The following is an 18,841-nucleotide window of genomic DNA, read 5'->3' as shown; positions in this document are numbered from 1 at the left end:
CACTGTCTAAAATTGACCTCACACCAGCTGCTTCCCAAGACAGCACATGGTACCTTCCCACATTGCTCTTCCCAACAGCCTGCCTCACTGCCTCAGCACAGACAGCACAGAGCAGGAGGGACCAAATCCCATGGGATCAAAGGGTGCATTTTGGGAGATTTCACTAGTGAAAATGCTGATGGCTCTACTTCTGAGACAAGTTTTACATGCAGATTGTCACAAGCATTTCTATAAACAGACTGTCTGTTTATAATGAGTCTTACATTTTCTTGTAGCGCTCTCTTTAAGAACCTTCTCTCACTGTTACTATTAACAACAGCTAGGTCTGCAGAATTCATCCTGCAAAACTCTCGGGCTTTTTCCATGGAGACCTGTTCTTTGCTGATATAGTAGAGCTTATCTTCATATATGACCCATCCATCTGCAGTGGTTTTGTATGCTGGAAGATAAATAACGTACCTTTAAATTCTGTATCTGTAGAACACAAAAGCTTAGTTTAGAATAACAATTTTAGGGAAAAAAAATTAATAATAAGATAAATGTACACAAAGACCTACCGTATGTGTCAATTGGTTCAGATTTTAATGGCACTCCTGCAAAAAGAAGAGAATAGAAGGTGTGGCACATCTCTGTAGCGTGTTTTATGATGCATCTTGTTACTGACTTCAAGGAGAAGAGTGAGGAACAGAGTAGGATTCTCCACTCCTTTACCACTGACTGGAAAGCAGGCTTAGCCACACATTATGCAATATGCATGGTCATCTACTTTTAACTTTGTATCATAAACTGTGCTTCACATCAATAAAGTCATAGCCTTGACTAAATCACACTCCCTAGCAGAGCAAGGCAAGGAAAAATTGCTCTTCCAGTCTGTAAGTAAGAGTAGATCTATCTGAAACACTTTAAACTTTAGGGTACAGCTCCTTTACTGATCAATCAGTAGACATTCCATAATTCACCAGAGGGGTATTTTTATTAAGAAGGAGATAATTTCCACTAGATTTACTTTAGCTCTATCAAAAAATTCTCCAGTGCCAAATATTCATAAGCAAAAGGAAATATGACTCTCTCTATACATATGTTTATTTGTTTATATATGTATATATGGATGGGTGTGTGTGTGTGTGTGTACGTACTGTGAGTTATTTCTGGTTGTGATAGAAAAAGAAATGACACTGTTTTGTGCTGTTGTATTTCCAAAAGCAACTGAATCCTCAAGAATGCGAAAAGACATTGGAGCACCACTAAATCTTGGTGTACAAAGATATTGTATTTGGTTTTTAGCTTTACTGGTGTTAGTATAAAAAGCAGTGTTGTAAGGAATACAGTATAACTCTTTACAACTCCTTACCTCCTACATTACAAAAATAAAAGCAAATGCTTCGTAATATTAAAAAACTTTGCATCTATTAAACCCTTGCAAACATATGGATCATTTATACACCCTAATTTATGTCAAAAAATAAATCTATTTATTCTTATCATCTATCATTGAAAAATCACAACCTATAATATGTTACTCAATGCTCCCCATTTGCATAAAACAATTCTTCAAAATTTTGTGTCTTGCTCCAGCAACTTAGAAATAATTGCTTATTTAAGTTTTTTAAGCTTCTTGCCTAAAGAGAAGAAGAAATCTACCTTGTTTTATTTGACAAAACCAGTCAAGCTGTACTTCACAGACCGAAAGAGACCATTGCTTAGAAGACGAAAAACGAAGTGAGCCACAGAACTTGTGTCCTCCTGAATTTCTTGAGCTGTCATCCCAGTTTGTGTACCTAACCTATAGAAGAAATCAGCTTTGTTACTCTTTCCATTTGTTTCAGTAGTTGTATTCTTCATTGGCAAACAGAAACAAACTGGGTTTATCTGAAAGATTATGGTTTTAGCTAGAGGTGGAAATGTGGGGAAAGCAATAGGTATAAGAATTTTACAGTGGGGCAATAATATCAGTAATCAGAAGATCAGGCTGTCTTGGCATGGTGGGCTTTTTCTCTTGTTTGTGCCTTGAACCCTAGACACAGAGAGAATAGAAACAAGCAAATGGACTGTTTCTACTGAATTTCATATAGTATGAACTTTACCCCCATGACACTCATGCTAATCGTAGCATGAGTAGTTTTCACTTCATCATTTGTGACCTGGTTGAAAAACACATTGTCCAGCAGCTGTCTGGTGACAGTGACCACATCATGCATCATCAATTCAACATTCACTTCTTCCCTTTCCTGTGGTTAATGAAGATGGGAGTGTGACTTCTGGGAGGGAAGTCAGGTCCTACAAACCTGGTGGAATTACCTCTGAAGAAATTAACATCCAAATGGGAAGGGAGACTCATTTGGTACAACCTATGTGGCATTTTCAAGAAGTTTGTGATAAGGTTGCTTCTTGAAACTTTTATGGAAAATAATGTGAACAGGATAAGAGGAAAGTCCTTACTTTTGTTAAAAATAAAATAAGCAAATAGAGAGTAGGAATAGAGAGAACATAATAAAGAGTGAACTACTGCAGGAATATTTCCCACAGCTGTGGATATCTGCATGGGCTTAAGAGATGCCTGGATAAATTAAAGGAAATAAATATATTAAGATTACAGATCTGAGCACGAGTTCTGAAAGACCCTGAGCTATCGCTTACTGGACGATGCTGGATAATACTGGAAAACACACTTGCTGTTTGATTAGTTCTTAAGATGTTTATGGCCACTGCCAGAGACAGGATACAAGATCCAGCATAATGAATTTGTATGTTCTGACATTTTGTGTTCATATTATCTTCTCAGAAGAGAAAATATGTTGGAGTGCTGCACAGAAAGCCACAGATTCTGATGAGATACAGATAATTACCACATATTAAAATGTTTTGCTGCAATATTAGTCATAGCAATATAGGCTAACAGCCATGTGAATGTTTGCAGGACTGGTGTTTTCTTTGATGAGGACAACAGCAAAAGCCCAACAAGTACATGTACAAATCCAAAAATATCTTAAGCAAACAAATATGATGGAAAATTAAAATACTCACTGGAGAGCCATCACTCCAGGCAAATCCTTCATCTGGATTCAAAGAAAATATACCGAGCCAAACAGTTTCAAAACTACAGTGAGAGGCACTAAGAGAAATTACAGGGCAGAGTAGTGTACAAGCATCAACACAAAAAACCCAAACAGAAATACATAACTGAACTTTCTAGAGCACATTGTAAAAGCAGTAAAGTTGCAATAATTACCCTATTACCTTTGGTGAAGGGCATACATATGTTCTTCATAGAAATATGTAACACTTCAATGGTTCAGTGGCAATGGCTCAGTTATCAGACTTAATATTAGTATTGATCCTGTATTTCTCTAATGTTCTGTTTACTTAGGGAAGGCCTTCACAGATTTAGAACATGGTCTCAGCATTGACTACTTCAAGGTAGGTCAACACTAGATATACTGGTCATGTTTTCAACCATACTAAAAATACCAACAATTTCATGTGTTTCTAAATTCTATCTAGTAATCATGATACTGGTGGATGTTTTAAATTTTTCTAGACACAAACAACTTTTTTTTTTCATGGAAACGATAAAAACACTGAAGAGTAGATACATTTCAAAGTATCTGAGGTTTTTTGGCTTTTGAGGAATCCATATGTTTCAGAAATCATCTAAGATCATTCATAGTAGTTTATATGAGAAGTCTTTTAAATCTGGTAAGATAAATATACAGCAAATACTCACTATATTGCTTTTATTAGTAACGGTATCTCCTCTTTACTGTTAATGCTGACCAGATCTCCTCCTATTTGTCTGCAAAAATCTCGAGCTTCAAACCATGATTTCTTATTAGTATGTGATCTGTGAAAACACTATGGAGAAATTACTGCAAAAACACTGTGGAGAAATTACTTTAAAATGTATCATACATGTGCTATAATAATAAAATAAAGACTCATAGTCTTGCTCACCCATAAATGAGATTTCACGCAAGCCAAGTGAAAGTCCATAAGAGAACTGTCATTACCTACTCTGTTCATAAAATTTTTGCACTAGAGTTGCCTACCTAGTTAGCGTAGTGCTGACCAAAAAAAAAAAAGGGAAGGAATTGCTAGAATTGAATACAATTCCCTTTAATTTGTTTTATCTTATAGATGAATGGAAAGGGTTGTGATGGAGATGGCCTGAGAGGAGTCTGAAGATATAGGTAAAAGAATTACCTCATGGTGGTTTGCATCTCTCACTTTACATTTGCAGTATGATGTCTAATTAGTTTAAGAGAGAAAAAGCATGACTTTGACCAAAGTTAAAATTATGATTTGAGGATAAAGGAGCAAAACTAAATAGCATTTCAACTAAGTTTGAAAAAAAAAATGAAAAAAATAACAAAAGGAGAAGAACTCATTAATTCAATAAAATGATAAGAAATATTAACATCTCACACTAAGTTAGCACATTTCAACTCTGCATGATCCCAAATCAGTGTTTGCAAATTACCCTCATTTCTTGTTCAAACTCTTTTTTTATGCCTGCTCAGACGCAACTGAGTGTACTTCAAAACCAAGTTATCGGTAGCTTTGCATCACAAACTCTCAAATAAATGCCCTTCATAAACACAGGTTTAATTAACCTTTCGTGTGACTTCTTATAGTTTATTTCGGGGGGTAATGTGCTTATTTTAGCAAGGTCCAGCCTTAGGCATTGTGCTGCTGCAGAATATACCTCACTGTTTCTCTGCTTCATTCCCCAAACTCTCACAGATCTCAGACAAATACTGGATCTTTGTACAACCTAGTGACCACAACAGATATGAAGAGCAATGCCAACAGACAAGTTTTGCTGATTCTGCTATTTAATACAGAATTTCAACATTGTTTTTTCAATAATTTTAATCTGAAAATGTCCCTTGTTTTTCTTTTTGTTCTTTTCTTTATGTCTTTCTGGAGCCTTGATATTTATATTCCTTTTCTTCCATTTCCTGCTCAAATTCATTTGACCCCTGGGGCACAAACTTCCTCATTTTCTTTCCTGTGCCCTTCTCCCTTCCCTTGTGTCCAGTCCCTTCAATTTCATCTTTCTTCATAAGTTTCTCTCATCTTATGGATACTTCCCTGAGAAGAATCTTTGGGGATTTGGGATTTGTTATATTCCAACTTCAGATATTGCAAAAAAAAGATGTCAGTTAATTTTTCTTTCTTATTTATTTTTTCCTCCAAACTAAGGAGTTCAAAGTCCTTTTTCTTATAAATACATAGGCACTTACTTTAAAACAGGAACTTCTATGGTTGTTTGATATCCAACCTTCAGGGCATGTGGGCACCAGAGCAGTAGTTGTAATAGGTGGAATTGTTGCACCCTTTGCCCACTGCTTGCAGATATATTTTTGCTTTGTCTCACAGTCCAGAACATCCCATAATCCAGCCGCAGTTCCAGTTCTCATGGCTACACATCCTGGACTACTTCCTTTATGAGAAAAAAAAAAAAAACAAACCAAAACAAATGTTGGATATTTTATAAAGTGTGAATTGTTTAATTCTTTGCTAAAATCTTTGAGCAGCAGTCATTCACTTCTTGCCACATAATAGCATTTGAAAAGCGAAGTTATATTTTAGGTATTTTTCACACAGGCAGACTAGTATTTTTTTTGAGGAGGCCATGATCCTTTCAAGATCCTGCCTTTCTTTTTTTTTATTTTGAATGTCCTGCATAATTAATTCTATGGGTAGAAAGTAAGGGGGGGGTGTTACAGTAAAATCCTGTGGTTTTGAGTGACAACCTCATTTCTACTTACATTACACAGGTCATTAATGAGCACTCTTTCCAATAAAAAATAGACCTTATAAAAAAATCCACCTTCAACTCAGTGCCTTTTAATCAAAATATTTATTTATGTAAGAGCTTCTCTGTGTTAGGTCAAATTATCTGAAAGGTTTTTGGTAATTCAGAGAGACCACTCTGACTAAATTTCCCTTATTCATATGCTTTTGGCTCCTGTGGGAAGCTCCAGGAGATCTGTGAGCATGACTTCCTTTACAGAAGCAATTTTATGTATCTTTCCCACTATATCTTCTTTATTACAGATTCAGCTAATTTACTAATGACTCACTGGTCTGTATTTCCTCATATGTTCTGGAACCGTTTTAAACGTTGATTTGTCTTTTTGCACCAAATTTGTCTTTTTACAACCCTCAGCTTTAACAAGGCAGTTTTAACACATTAAAATGAACAGTTCATTTAACATAATCTTAACAGCTGCTGGATGCTTTTGCAGCCGTGTTTAGTACTGAAGTTTTATTAGTCTATGTATTTTGTAATTTTTTATTATTTTTATTTTATATTTTGTAACCTCACTGAAGGTTTTCAAGAAAGTTTTCAGACAAAGGATCACTGAGAGCAAATTCCCCTATGGCATTGTGAAATCTTGTTTTCTGTGTTTCTGCACAGTATGAACCCATGAATATAGTTTTCTTAGTATCACAAATAAAAATAACGATGGTACGATGATTTCTGATACTATGAATTTGTAATTCTCAACTTAAATTCCTTATCACAGCTGCTCTTTTTCTGATTCTTCTCCCAGGCTAACTTTTCTACTAGAGGAATGAGAGTAGAATAGTCTCAGGACCTGTTTTTAACTCCTGTTATATCCCTGTGAAGATAGGCCAAAAGATTAATCTTATGGGTAAATACATCAGATGTCCTAATATAAAACTGCAGTTCAATTTTTTCCCTTTGAAATTAAAAGATGGAATTTGAGAACTGCCAGATATTGTAAAAGATACTGAAAGTTTAAAGCATAAAATTCAGAGGACATCACCAACGCAAACCCAAATAGGGACCATGACCTCAGAGAGCAGCTACCATCCACCATCCCAGCACCTACCAGGCATTCCTGCATCCCAGTGCGTGAAGGAGGCCGCTTCACCATCGGCCCACCTGAAAGTGCCTTGGCTCTCGACATCAGAGAGGCCAAGCCAGAAATATTTCTCAGGCCTCAGCCCAACAAGGCTAGTCAGATAGGCTTGCTCATACCTGTAAAAGGGATCATAAAGACACAAGTGAAAACATTTATCCAAATCCTACTTGCCTAACATGATGATGAATTCTTTTCTCCTTTTCCTTGCTTCAGACTGCGGGAGAAGATCTTATGGTAGGATTCTGATTCCATACAAACAACAAGAAAAGCAAGACTTTTTTGTTGTTCAACGAGAGACCTCATCTCTTACTTAGATAATCTGCTGTTTGACGTTGTGTTAGCTTTTGAATATTTCATATGATACAACCTTTACCTATTTAAAAGTCAAGGAAAAGTCATTATCATACCTACTTTCAACTGTGGCCAAATAACCTTCTTCTCCTTCACAAGTGGTGTTTGCTTCTGAAAATGTTGCTGGAACATGTCCAATAAAATAGCAGTAGGTCCCATACCTGCTCCAGCCCTGTAACAAGATTTTAGGATTTCCATTCAAATTTTAGATAATTGTGATATTGTGTATTATTGTGTATCATTATTTAAAATGAATTAAGCCCAATAATCATGAATATTATGACTTAGATACTTTTTGCAGTGAAATCGCAGATTCCTTCTAAGCAGCTTTTGTAAACTGCTATCTAAAGTTCAATATAACTGAAAGAAGGAGAAACTTCATAACAAATTAAAACAAAAAAATCTGTTCTACATAAATAATATACACAATTCAAACAATTCTAGGTGATTCAAGATAAGGTACTTATTTTATCTGAGAAACTGATGTTCCATTCTCATATACTTACGTTTTTGCAACCTGCATCAGTAATTTCCTTTTCATTAGCTATTGCCTTTCTTTTACAAATGTAGCCAGCTCTCTTCTCACAGACGGAGTCTGCCCAATAGCCATCCTGTGGCACGAAAAAGTTTGCAATAAGGAGATAAAGATGAATAATTTAAAGAAGATGAATAATGTGTTTCTTTATAATTGAAACTATTAATTTTCTTTCTCTTCTCATTTTGTAAACAGAAGTGGTTTTTTTCCTTATCCAATTTCCCTAGATGATAACAAAACCAAATCTGTTCATATTCAGAAAAATATAGACTGGGCTATAGCAGTACAGCCACAGCTCATGTTGATAGGAAGGGAGGAGGGTGCATAAAATTTGTCCCTCTTCTTCAGGGCCCTGCACAAACAGTTGCGCCATGAGATAGCAAGTGAGCAGGCACAGAGGAGCCAGCAGGAACCATGGATCCCCACATGCCACCATTATCACCAGAGGAAAATGAAAGAATGTGCTCAAATTACCTTCAGAGACCTGTTTTATAGCCCTAATCATTTAACTTTTGACTTTCAGATGTACTTAAAGAGAAAATTTCACCAATGTCGCAAAAATTCTTTTTTTGGTTTTTTTTGAAAGGTCATATTTAATCTCATCCTTTTCCCCCTACATCCCTTTTTTCAGCCTTAGCTCTTTTCTGAAATAGTAGAGCACTTTAGTCTTTTATTAAGATTTTAGTTTAAACGTGGAGGTAAAATATGTATTGGGTAATGTCACCTGGCCTTTGACCAGTACACAATCTTCTGGCCTGTTGTTTGTGGTGGATGGCTCTCCCAGGTGCCATTTTGTGTATGTCACTGGGGTACCATCAGTCCATTCAAAATACATTTGAACCTTACGGTCGTTCAGCCCAATCCATAGCTTGTCTGTTGGCTCTAAACAGTGGAAACAGAGAACTAGATAAGACTTTGGAAAGAGAACTAAATAAGACCTCTTATGCCACTGCACAGTGCCATTAAGCTTTGGACATATAATTCCTTTTGTAAATTTATGAAGCAGACAATTATTTAGTGTGTTTTATGATCATTTTATAAACTAATATTTTGACATGGATATTAAAATTAAGACAGTATGCTTTGGAAAATTAGGCTGTAAAGAAATCCCTGCACTAGATGAAAAAATCTGGCTCCTCTTCCTCATAGCAGTGGGAGTAAATTACCAGCCTAATGTTAATACACCATAGTGGTATGATAGTACTACTAGTGAATAGTAGTTACTTTTTAGGTTCTGTTGCACTGGTCAGATTTTAAAATACTGTCTGGTGCTCCATACATGCAGAAAAAGGCAAAAGACACCCTGGAAACACTCACTGTACCCAAGCCGAGATACCACAAAGCTGTGCTCCTCAAGGTTTCGGATGCTGGCCAGGTGACTCCCTTGCTTCTGACAAGAGGTCAAAGCTGCTTCCCATCCTTTGCTCTCCCTGAAGATCTTGTAACAGTGATCTACATATGGCACCCACCCACCTGGGCAAGTAACAGGCCCAACATCACCTAGGAACAAATATCAGGGCTTTAGAGGAGTTCAATTGCCATGCAAGGGACATGACACTGAAAATGTTTTCACTTAATCTGTGCAAAAGTTCTAAACTAAGAATTTTTTTTTTAAATTCTCATTATAAGGAAATGATGGACACAAAACATAGTAAACATAAATGTGATTATGAATATGGCAATTTTAACTTGGAAAATGAAAGATTTTTAATACAAATAGTATTTAATACAATTTCTAAGGTCAGTCAAATGTCTATAACAAATACACTAATCTATTAGTTTCACCGCCTTCTGTATTACTTAGTATTTGTCAGACAAATCAGACATTATCTGTGCTTAACATAGAAGGCTTATGAATTTTTAAAGGATTAAGTATATTGATAGAGTAAGAGTCATCGAGACAGATTTATAGCCAGGTGCACACACGGGATCACACCAACAGGGAAATCTTTATACACTTAAAATATCTTTTCTCATTTCAATGTATCGATCTTCATTGGTGTGGATCTTCCATCACTTCTGCAGAGACCTGTGAGCTTGCTAAGCTGGTTGACAAGTTGTGGAGAAGGACTTAGAGCCACACTGTAAGTTCTCCATCTTTCTTCCTTTTGCTGATTTTTACTATTGTCCCTCTTCTGAAAAATAATTTTTGGTTTGTTCTCCCCTTTGATGGTCAGCAATGTATGTATTCAAGGGGGAGACCTGAACATTGAAACATAGACAGAAGGGACTAGCTGGACATTCTTCACTTTTATCTGTTTCATTCTGTGTGCTATGGGACTGGAGATCAGACTACAAAGGGTACAATGGTTGTAAAAAGTAAACCAGATAAACAAGAAATAGTTTCTATTTCTAATAAAATTCTCCTGCTCATCATTACAATATGAATGCCAAGTGATTCAGGTAACAGCTTCTACTCTAATTATCAACATACACCAACATACCTGAAGGAACCAAGGTAAAGTTCTTTTTCTTACAAATGTAACCAAGTTTCTGATCACATTCCAAATTTTGCCATTTAGCTTTTGTTTCAGGATTCAAAACCGCACAAATTTTTCCAGATTCTGGAGAGGGGCTTCCTTTGGGAAAAGTATAGGAAAAAGAAAAAGTGAACTTTTCTGAAAGGTAAATAGAACTCTAAGCTGTAAAATGCACGGACAAATAACTCCTGGATGAAGTCAGAGCTCCAAAGGTCATGTCTTTCCCAACTTTGATAAGAGTTGAGGTAGGCCTCTGGTAATGGGCATGTCTGTATGAAATGTAGTATGTAAGTTATGTAAGTGGATATGAACATGTAAACTCCTCATAGTTTTGTGGTTGGAGTCAAGCAATAGAAAACCAAATATTTTAGGGACAGGCAATGTGGCTTTCACAGCTAAAATATTTTTTGCAATAGTTTCTGGCTTATACTGCTATAGAAAAGGAGATTTTTCTAAAGCTAAAGCAAGTTAAAATCCTTATCTCATGGCATATCTATCTGAGAATAAAATTTACAGCAGTATTTGAGATACATATATTTTCTCTTTGGAAGTACAAAATCAAACAAAGTCATATATACCTGGAGCCCAGTTTAAGTATTGGAAAGGGCTGCTTCCAATCCACTCCCATCCACTACTCAAGTCCAGTCTGTTGAGTCCAATCCACAGTGCAGAATCTGTACCTTCAGTTAATTCTAAGTAACAAAACAAAGATACATTAATTTGTAAAACACTTTCATATTATTAACAGTCACTAATAATGTCTCTCGGAAGACTTGCAGTTATTAAATATCTAACTACAAATATTTGCAGATACTGAAGTTCTTGATAAATTGAAAAATGCCAAAGCTTTGAGTACTGTAAAAAATAAACAAAGAGAATCCCCTTCTCTTATTCTCTCACTAATGTAAAATGAGACCAGATGATATGCACAGAGAATATCCAAAATGAAATTATTTCTGTAGAATAGGCTAAATGCTACACATTTATTTAAGTACAACATTTATTTAAGTAGAAATATTGGTACCGTGTAAATATAAAAAATAATAATAAATGTCTTAGAAGTTAAATTCATCCTTAAAAATAACAACAGATAGTTTTTTCCATACTATTCCTTCAGCAATATACGGGTAGGTAAAGCTGCAATTTAGGATCTATGAATAATTGATATTTTTCTTTGCCAAGTCAGTTAAAAAAACAAAAGTTAAACTGCATTTTATACAAAAAACCATATTTCTTTTGTCATAAAGATATATCTTTTTTATTTTCAATTTTTTTAAAACTTTCTTTTTGACAAAAAGTGAAATTTTAATTTACTTTTTAGATTCCTTTCCCCGATCAAAAAAAATTTTAGTGAAGTTTTAATATAAGATAACATTTTTAAACAAGAAGTCAAACTGTTACACTTGAAGGATGCCGGAATACTTTGAATTCTTTATACACTTAGCAGCAATTTTGATGTGAACTTGCAAATTCTAAAAGATTTTGGTTTTTTGCCCAGACATATTTAGGTCCAAAGACAACGGTCAAAATCATACTAAATAATGCTTAGCTGTTATGATGGACTGAACAGATCCTGAATCTAACTCAGGGCTTTCTTTGCTGCCTTACCCTTAAGGTATGTTTGTTCATGAATGTCTGTGATACTCAATAGTTCTGCATTTTGCTGCTGACAGCTCCTCCTGGCTTGGTGCCACGTGAGAGCCGAGTCAGAGTTTATTTGGTAGTGGACATTTGTCAAAGGGTCTGTAGTCCAGGTGCTGTCTTTATCTGTGGAGAAAATAATTACACTGGGTGTTGTAGTAACTTGGCAACAGAAAAATGAGTTGCAGGTTCTCATTCTGCATGGCATTCTCCCTAAGCGTGACCTGGTCAGTTCTTCCAAGAGCACTGAAAACATTACAAGCAGATCGGGAAGGACAAAATTAAGGTCAGTAAACTGACAGGTAAAGCTGGCCTATACTGCCTCCTGTTCCATGAAGATACATAATTCAGGAATTACCACAAGGGAAGTGATTGCATAGGAAAATATATTGTAGGTAGTGCTGTGGCAGAAATCCTACATGAAAACTCTAAAAAGATGTGCAACCTCTTCTTCTCTCTCTGGACAGCAGTTCCCACTGAGAGCCATAAGAACCAGCTCTAGACCTAAATTTAGCATCAAAACAGTTCTTAGATAAATCCCATCCCCTTGTGAAGAGTTTCTGGGTATGTCTGTCACACAGCAATGGTGTCCTTGCAGCAACCTGGAAAACATATTTGACTAGGGATTTGTACCACACCAGAAGACCATTTTGTATCAACTGGAGTAAAGGACCATTCTAATAATAAAAGACATAACATGTAACAGGAGTAATGGGGAGGAATACAGGGGAAATAAGAGATGTGTCAGGTGGAGACTTCATCATTGTGAATGCAAAGCTCCCCTGCCAAGAATAAGGCCATAAAGGGAGATGGAGAGGGAAGTGATCATAGAACTGGAAGAAAGTGATTGAAGTTGCAAAGAAACGCCAGGCAGATGTCAAAAAGGGTGGAAAGACTACTTCTCAGGCAATATGAATAGGGCTTAACAGCATGGATAAAAGGACACATTCCACTTTAGTAAAAAAAAATATTCACATGAAAGTCATGCAGATCAAAACATTAACTTCATCATTAATTTTTCTACAGTGCTCATTTTTGTGCCCACATCCATCACAATGGGAGTCCCTCAGAGAAGGGTTGTACAATGGTGACAGCACACATCCCGGCTGGGACACAGTGAGGGTCTCAAAATTATTGTGTTGCTCAGCAACACCCCCACAATTAGTGGGAAGTGCATGCTCTTTTACTCTGCAATCACATTTTTTCCCACATCTTTATGCAAAATGATATTTCCTTACATAGAGAACTGCAGGGTGCAGCAATACATCAATATTAAAAAAAAAAATCTTTGTAAGTTGTAAGTTATTATAAAGGTAGCCGTATTCTGCTAGTGCTGGTTTGCCAACACAGAGGGGAACCGTGTGGGAAGAGGTAACTTACCTTTTGATGGGCAGAATCCATATCGCTGGTCCGTGTCATAGTCAGCAGTGGTTGCACACCAGAGCCAGCCGTCTGTCCGGCCGGCGGCCGTGCACTCCGCATACCACTGCTCCTTGTACATGAAAGGGAACACACAGGGCGCCCCAAAAGCATTTCCCAGCAGTGTAAAGGTCTCTGAGAAAACAAAATTATAACTTTAAATGAAAAACAGCAAATAAATGTGAAGAGTAAATAAAGTAAAGCCTAAGCTAATGGTTGAATTGCATCTCTAAGTTCTTTCCATGATTCCTTTCCCATAACTATAAAAAAATTCATTTCAACACTTTTCCAGACTTAAGCTGATGACATATGTTTTAGAGCAGTGTTATTCTGATGTAAAGTAATATATGAGGTCCAAGATGCTTTTGCGATCTTAATAAGGCTCCAGAGGTCCACTTTAAAATAATTCTACTTCAAACAATGTTAAGATTTATATTACATGTGCAAGAAAAGGAACTAATATTTATAAGTCCTGATTCATGGAAAAAAGTAAACACAGGTTACAATATCTATCTTTGGTTTTATTCCAGTGACTATTTAGGTATCTCACATACAGTGAAGCAGCTCCCACATGCAAGGTTCAGAGTTCAGATTTCAAATATCCTGTGGCGTGGTTTTTCAAACATTCATTCTGGATGTGGGAAAGCCATACAGAACAATCAGACTTCAGCTGATTACGAAGGGTAATTGTATTGATGCTTATAATTATTCCATGAGCATCCTCATCTGCTGAGTCACAAAACCAACACCTTCTCCACCTCCATCGGTACTTCCAGACCTTTCTCAGCTCACCCATATTGTGCTTCTTTCACGAGGATGTAATTTCACATCCATGTAGCTATATAAGAAACTTATCAGTGTTTATAGACTCTGTTAATAATGTAATGACACAGTATGGTGAGCAATAGTGACTTCAGAGAATACTTATACACAGTATAAGTATGCATATACATAAATACTAATATATAATATATATTTATAGAATATATGGAGAGTATATATAATACTGTAGCCATAAAACCTATATTATATAAGTTTCTAGTATATCTTGTACAAAATTGTACAAAATTTGAACAAAATTCCTAAATGTTGTTTATCATTCTTTTTTAAGGTCTCAACAGAATGAGGTAAAGGGTTTTTTAGATGTGAAAATATACTGACAAAGAGACATAACACCTGATAGCCAGTCAAAGTATTCAGAAGCCTTGAAACCATTCCAGATGGCATGATACCGTGTCAAAGGAGATGAGGAAGATGTAGAAAAGATGAAGAGATGGTCTTTTTGAGACCTCCACCTCAAATTCAAGACATGTGTCAGAGATGTGGAGAGGGTGGTACTGAGGAAGGGACAGTTTTGAAAGTGGTTGTAACAGTATTATGTAATGCTTTGAATTGTTAATTAGGTAACTAAATAAAAGCAAGGAGTTTTCATTTAGTTACTCAGGCATGCACACTTTTGAAGAAATTAGATTCTCGTCCATCCAACATCATAATAAAAAGGAATGCTGCCTTCTAAAACTCACAGTTTGAGTCTTAAGGGTTTTCTTTTAGAGTTGATTTTAGGCATTAATACTTAAAATACTTGAAATACTAATGTACTATAATACACAGACTAAAGTAATGTGTGTATATAATACACACTTGGACATAAATATGACATTAAATTCAAGGCTAAGTCCTTCAGTACACTGATTTTCTAAAACTCTGGTGGTCACCGAAGGAATCAGAATAGTCAGAGAAAAAGATCTGAAACACTCTAACGCTCAGAAAGGAATTAATGCAAAGCATGAAAGAATCAATTTTCTGTACCTTCATATCCCTGGGAACATAAAATATCCATGGCCCCATAGATTTTCCACTGACTCTTTGCACTCAGCCCCTTCTTTAACAAAATGTTATCATATTCTTCATTGCCAGGACTGAAAAACAAATCTTCTCCTTGGATTGCAAGGAGGCTTTCATTTCTGCATTCCCACCGCTGGAGCTCACTTGTTTGATTACATGGATACAGAGTGACCATAGCCTGATCTTTCTTCAATGGCACCCCCAGGCAAAATTTCAGTTTCACACTCATAAGCTGATGATCTGTGATCCACCTGAACTTTTGTGATTCATTGCCTTGATGGCAAGTGGCAGTTCTAACTGAACGTGTAACAGATGCCTGAAGACAGAGCTTGTTGACTTTATTATATATTAAAAATGTTCTAGTGTCTGTAAAACAAAACAATACATAGTAAATGGTTAGTGTAGAATATACATATAGTGGATATGTCATATGATTCTGTTTCCCATTCACATGAACAGGAAGTCACTGCATTCATTAGATAAAAACATGATGTTTTTCAAGAGTCCAGTGCAACATCAATTCTGCTGATTGAAAACTAATAAAGTAGACAATAGAATACGTGTGTCATGATTGTATGTCACCGTACTGTGGGTCAGTGGTGGGCAGCAGCAGCAGCAGCAGAAGCACAGCTTGTTGAATTGATTTTTCTCAGTCATGAGAACTCCCTCAACCACGCTGCTATTACCATTAACCTGTTCCCACCTGTCCTCAGATGCATGGCTTTGTAGACCTCTGACCTATACAAACTTTCCTCACCCTGCCAGATCTCACAGGTGTCCTAGAGGGGACACAGCCATCTTTGCTGAGACATTTGTCTCCCCACTCCCAAATCCAGCTTTCCTTTCCTTTCCACCATACAAGACCAAGGAGCCCACAGGAATCCCTGAGAAGGCCAGAGGGCCTTGAATATAAAACCAGGAATGACATTGGGAAACCTGTAACAATCTGAGAAAGTAGTAAGGACCGGGGAGTAGTGGATTGGCACTGCTTGCCAATGTGGAAAGGCTGGTGGAAGGTAGATGGTACACCTGTACCAGAAATGGGGTCCCTAGCTCTCCAGTTAGTTTCTCTGATCATGATTACAGTGTCGGCTTTAAGGTAAAGCTTCAAATGCTTGTGGGATTCATAACCAGTTTTGGTCCCTGGTACATTTTGTGATCACTAGGCATCATATTGAACTAAAATGTATTTTAAAAGTTAAAGACATTTTAGTAAAAAGCCAGTAAAAAATTGAAATCAATTTAATTGATAATATAGAGTACACTGAAAATACTTATTCTAGTCTGCAGTGATACTGCATGTGATTAAAAAAAATACCATGTACTATGACACAACCTGTAACAGTTTTACTCAGAACTTAGAAGGTAAAAGAATTTAACCTTAAACATTCAATTCTGCAGAAGACATCTGTTTACACCTACAAGGGAATTTCAGCTAAAGGGATAGCAGTGGTGTTACGACTGCAATTCCACAATAACTTTGCTAAATTTAATCCAATTTTAATTCACAAAAAATTTATTCCATCCACTTTAGCAATGACAGTGAATTCAGTGAGTCTGTTCAAAACACTGAATGAAAATAATCCTCTTTGTAAGCATTAAGTCTCTCTGGATTGCACAGCCATCATCTGTGAACATCTAAATGTCCTACAAATAATTTCGCATTTCACCGCTCCTGAAGGTTTTTTGCCTGATTTTGCTAACCATTACCCAGACACCAACAGCTCAAAAATCAGAACACAGAAGTGAAGAATTAAATAAATAAATAATAAAAAATAGACATTTAAATATATTTAATTACTTTCTTATATCTGATCTTCTGAAGATATTGAAATGATAGTGCCTCTATATATGAATAAAGCCATAAAGAATTGAGTCTCTGCTTCCTCCTTCTCTAGCCATTTCTTTTTTTCTATTAGGTTCTTCCATTGCCTCTTGCCTGCCCGCTTTGCCTGACATTAAGAGGTTCCCCATCCCCAAACTAATAATGTACATATAGACAATGCACCAGAACCATGATACCCAGAAATGCCAGAGGACTGGAAGCACTTTCATGGGCACCTTCACAGGAAGTAAGCAGGGGGCACTTACCAGGGAGCTGCAAACCATTGTGAACAAGAGAAAGAACAAGCAAGAACCTGGAGAACATAATTGCAAATGCTGTTTTCTTTTCTTCCCTTCACCAAAATCTGGATGATGAGAGCAAGGACAGTGTTTATCCTCCCCAGCTTTGCAGGCTGGATGATAGAAAGCTCCGAGTGCTAAATAAGGAAACATTGTGTCACATGCCACATTTCAAAACAAGACCACACAGCACAAATTTTGCCCTCCAAGAAGAATGGCTTCTCACTGAGGGCAACCAGTGCTTCCTTAGGAAAGCAGGTGGGACGCAGAAGATTGTATCTCACTGCTTTCCTACTGTCTCTCCGTAAGAGACAGCTGGGGAGCTCACGGGATCAAATCAACGGTGAGATACTAAAGACAGAAATTGTGCTCTAGCTTTTAAATCTTACACCTTAACTACACAGAGAAAAAAATACCATCAGGAGAACATATCAATCTCATATTTTCATGTGTGAGATGAGACAGAACTGAATTTTAGAGGATTTAAGTGAAATTCGCTCTGTAGGACATTATAAAAATTTCTGCCCTTCTACAGGAGTTTGCCATTGATACACTGACCTTCATTGCTACATAAATGCAACTAGGAGACCAGCACCCAAAACTAATTGAAAAATGGCTCCTCGTAAAAACAATGCCTGTTTTTTCTTGAAGGTCTGTTGAAACAGGTCAGTTCTTGTGAAGTAGCATGATAGTCATAAGAAGAGTCAGCCACAATTTCAGGAAATGCCACTTATTGCTTCTTAACCAGGTCACAGAGTAAGCACTCATCAGTTTGGTTTCAAGTCATGTAAGTGGAAATCTGAGAGAAACAGCACTCCTCTCCTGACCACTACAGACTGTCCCTATAACTATGTAAAGGCCTAACTTTATCACAGTAGATTTTTACCATGGAAATATTTTGTTTTGTTTAGAAAAGCTTCTAAATCAAAAAACCAATCTGTCATGTGAAAATATAATTTGAACTGTAGTAACATATTTGATCAGCACCTGTAGCAAAAATGTGATATCAAGAAAATTGGGCTTCATCTCCTGTGTGTTGCCAAGATGACTGCATTTCCCAAGTACAGGATTTGATCCTGCTTTTCTGCTCAGCGGAAAGACAATGGTCCCTGAGAAAGTCTACAGGATTAAAATAATAAGAAGAAATTGAACTGTGAAATTAGAAATTACAAGGACATGTATGGTACAGATGTTCGGGCAAAGTTAACTGAATTTTCTTTTTCAAGTGATGACAAAATATACTAACAATAAGGATAAAGTCAACAGCTTTTTCTGGAAAATAATTTTTTTAAAAAAACATAAGCCTTTGAATCTCCTGCTAAAGAGCTTCCCTAGAAAGAGCAAGTTTTCTTTGGCCTGAATTGACTTGCCTTAGACTTTGTTTCCTTATAACATGTGGCCTATTTATATAAAATGTACGTAGTCATTTTGTCAGGAATTTTAAAAGCCTTGTTCTATTCTAAAGCTCATATGACATGAGGACAAGAGGAATTCCTTTTCTTCTCAGTTGGACATTTTGCAATAACAAAAAACCAAAAAGGGAAGGTCCA

At 36.5% G+C, this 18,841-nt stretch overlaps 1 protein-coding gene across 1 annotated transcript in view; it reads right to left on the bottom strand.

Moving 5' to 3' along the window:
- LOC127477656 (macrophage mannose receptor 1-like) overlaps positions 1–17,371 on the bottom strand; it is a 32,797-nt gene extending 15,426 nt beyond the window's left edge. The window contains exons 1-17 of the mRNA XM_051802281.1: positions 17,259–17,371; positions 15,132–15,533; positions 13,284–13,457; positions 11,871–12,029; positions 10,841–10,954; positions 10,227–10,361; positions 9,100–9,282; positions 8,507–8,664; positions 7,754–7,858; positions 7,304–7,419; positions 6,864–7,012; positions 5,244–5,443; positions 3,725–3,852; positions 3,025–3,112; positions 1,642–1,783; positions 558–593; positions 264–439 (exon numbers count right to left, since the gene is read on the bottom strand). Coding sequence (XP_051658241.1) covers positions 264–439; positions 558–593; positions 1,642–1,783; positions 3,025–3,112; positions 3,725–3,852; positions 5,244–5,443; positions 6,864–7,012; positions 7,304–7,419; positions 7,754–7,858; positions 8,507–8,664; positions 9,100–9,282; positions 10,227–10,361; positions 10,841–10,954; positions 11,871–12,029; positions 13,284–13,457; positions 15,132–15,533; positions 17,259–17,316 — 2,523 coding nt within the window. The 5' untranslated portion in view covers positions 17,317–17,371. The remainder of the gene's footprint in view (positions 1–263; positions 440–557; positions 594–1,641; positions 1,784–3,024; positions 3,113–3,724; positions 3,853–5,243; positions 5,444–6,863; positions 7,013–7,303; positions 7,420–7,753; positions 7,859–8,506; positions 8,665–9,099; positions 9,283–10,226; positions 10,362–10,840; positions 10,955–11,870; positions 12,030–13,283; positions 13,458–15,131; positions 15,534–17,258) is intronic.
- Positions 17,372–18,841: the final 1,470 nt, after the last annotated feature.

This window comes from Manacus candei, unplaced genomic scaffold (assembly GCF_025592945.1).
Source record: "Manacus candei isolate 608988 ecotype Guabito, Panama unplaced genomic scaffold, ASM2559294v1 h1tg000056l, whole genome shotgun sequence".
Lineage (NCBI taxonomy): Eukaryota > Metazoa > Chordata > Aves > Passeriformes > Pipridae > Manacus > Manacus candei.
This window is presented reverse-complemented; position numbering and strand designations above follow the sequence as displayed.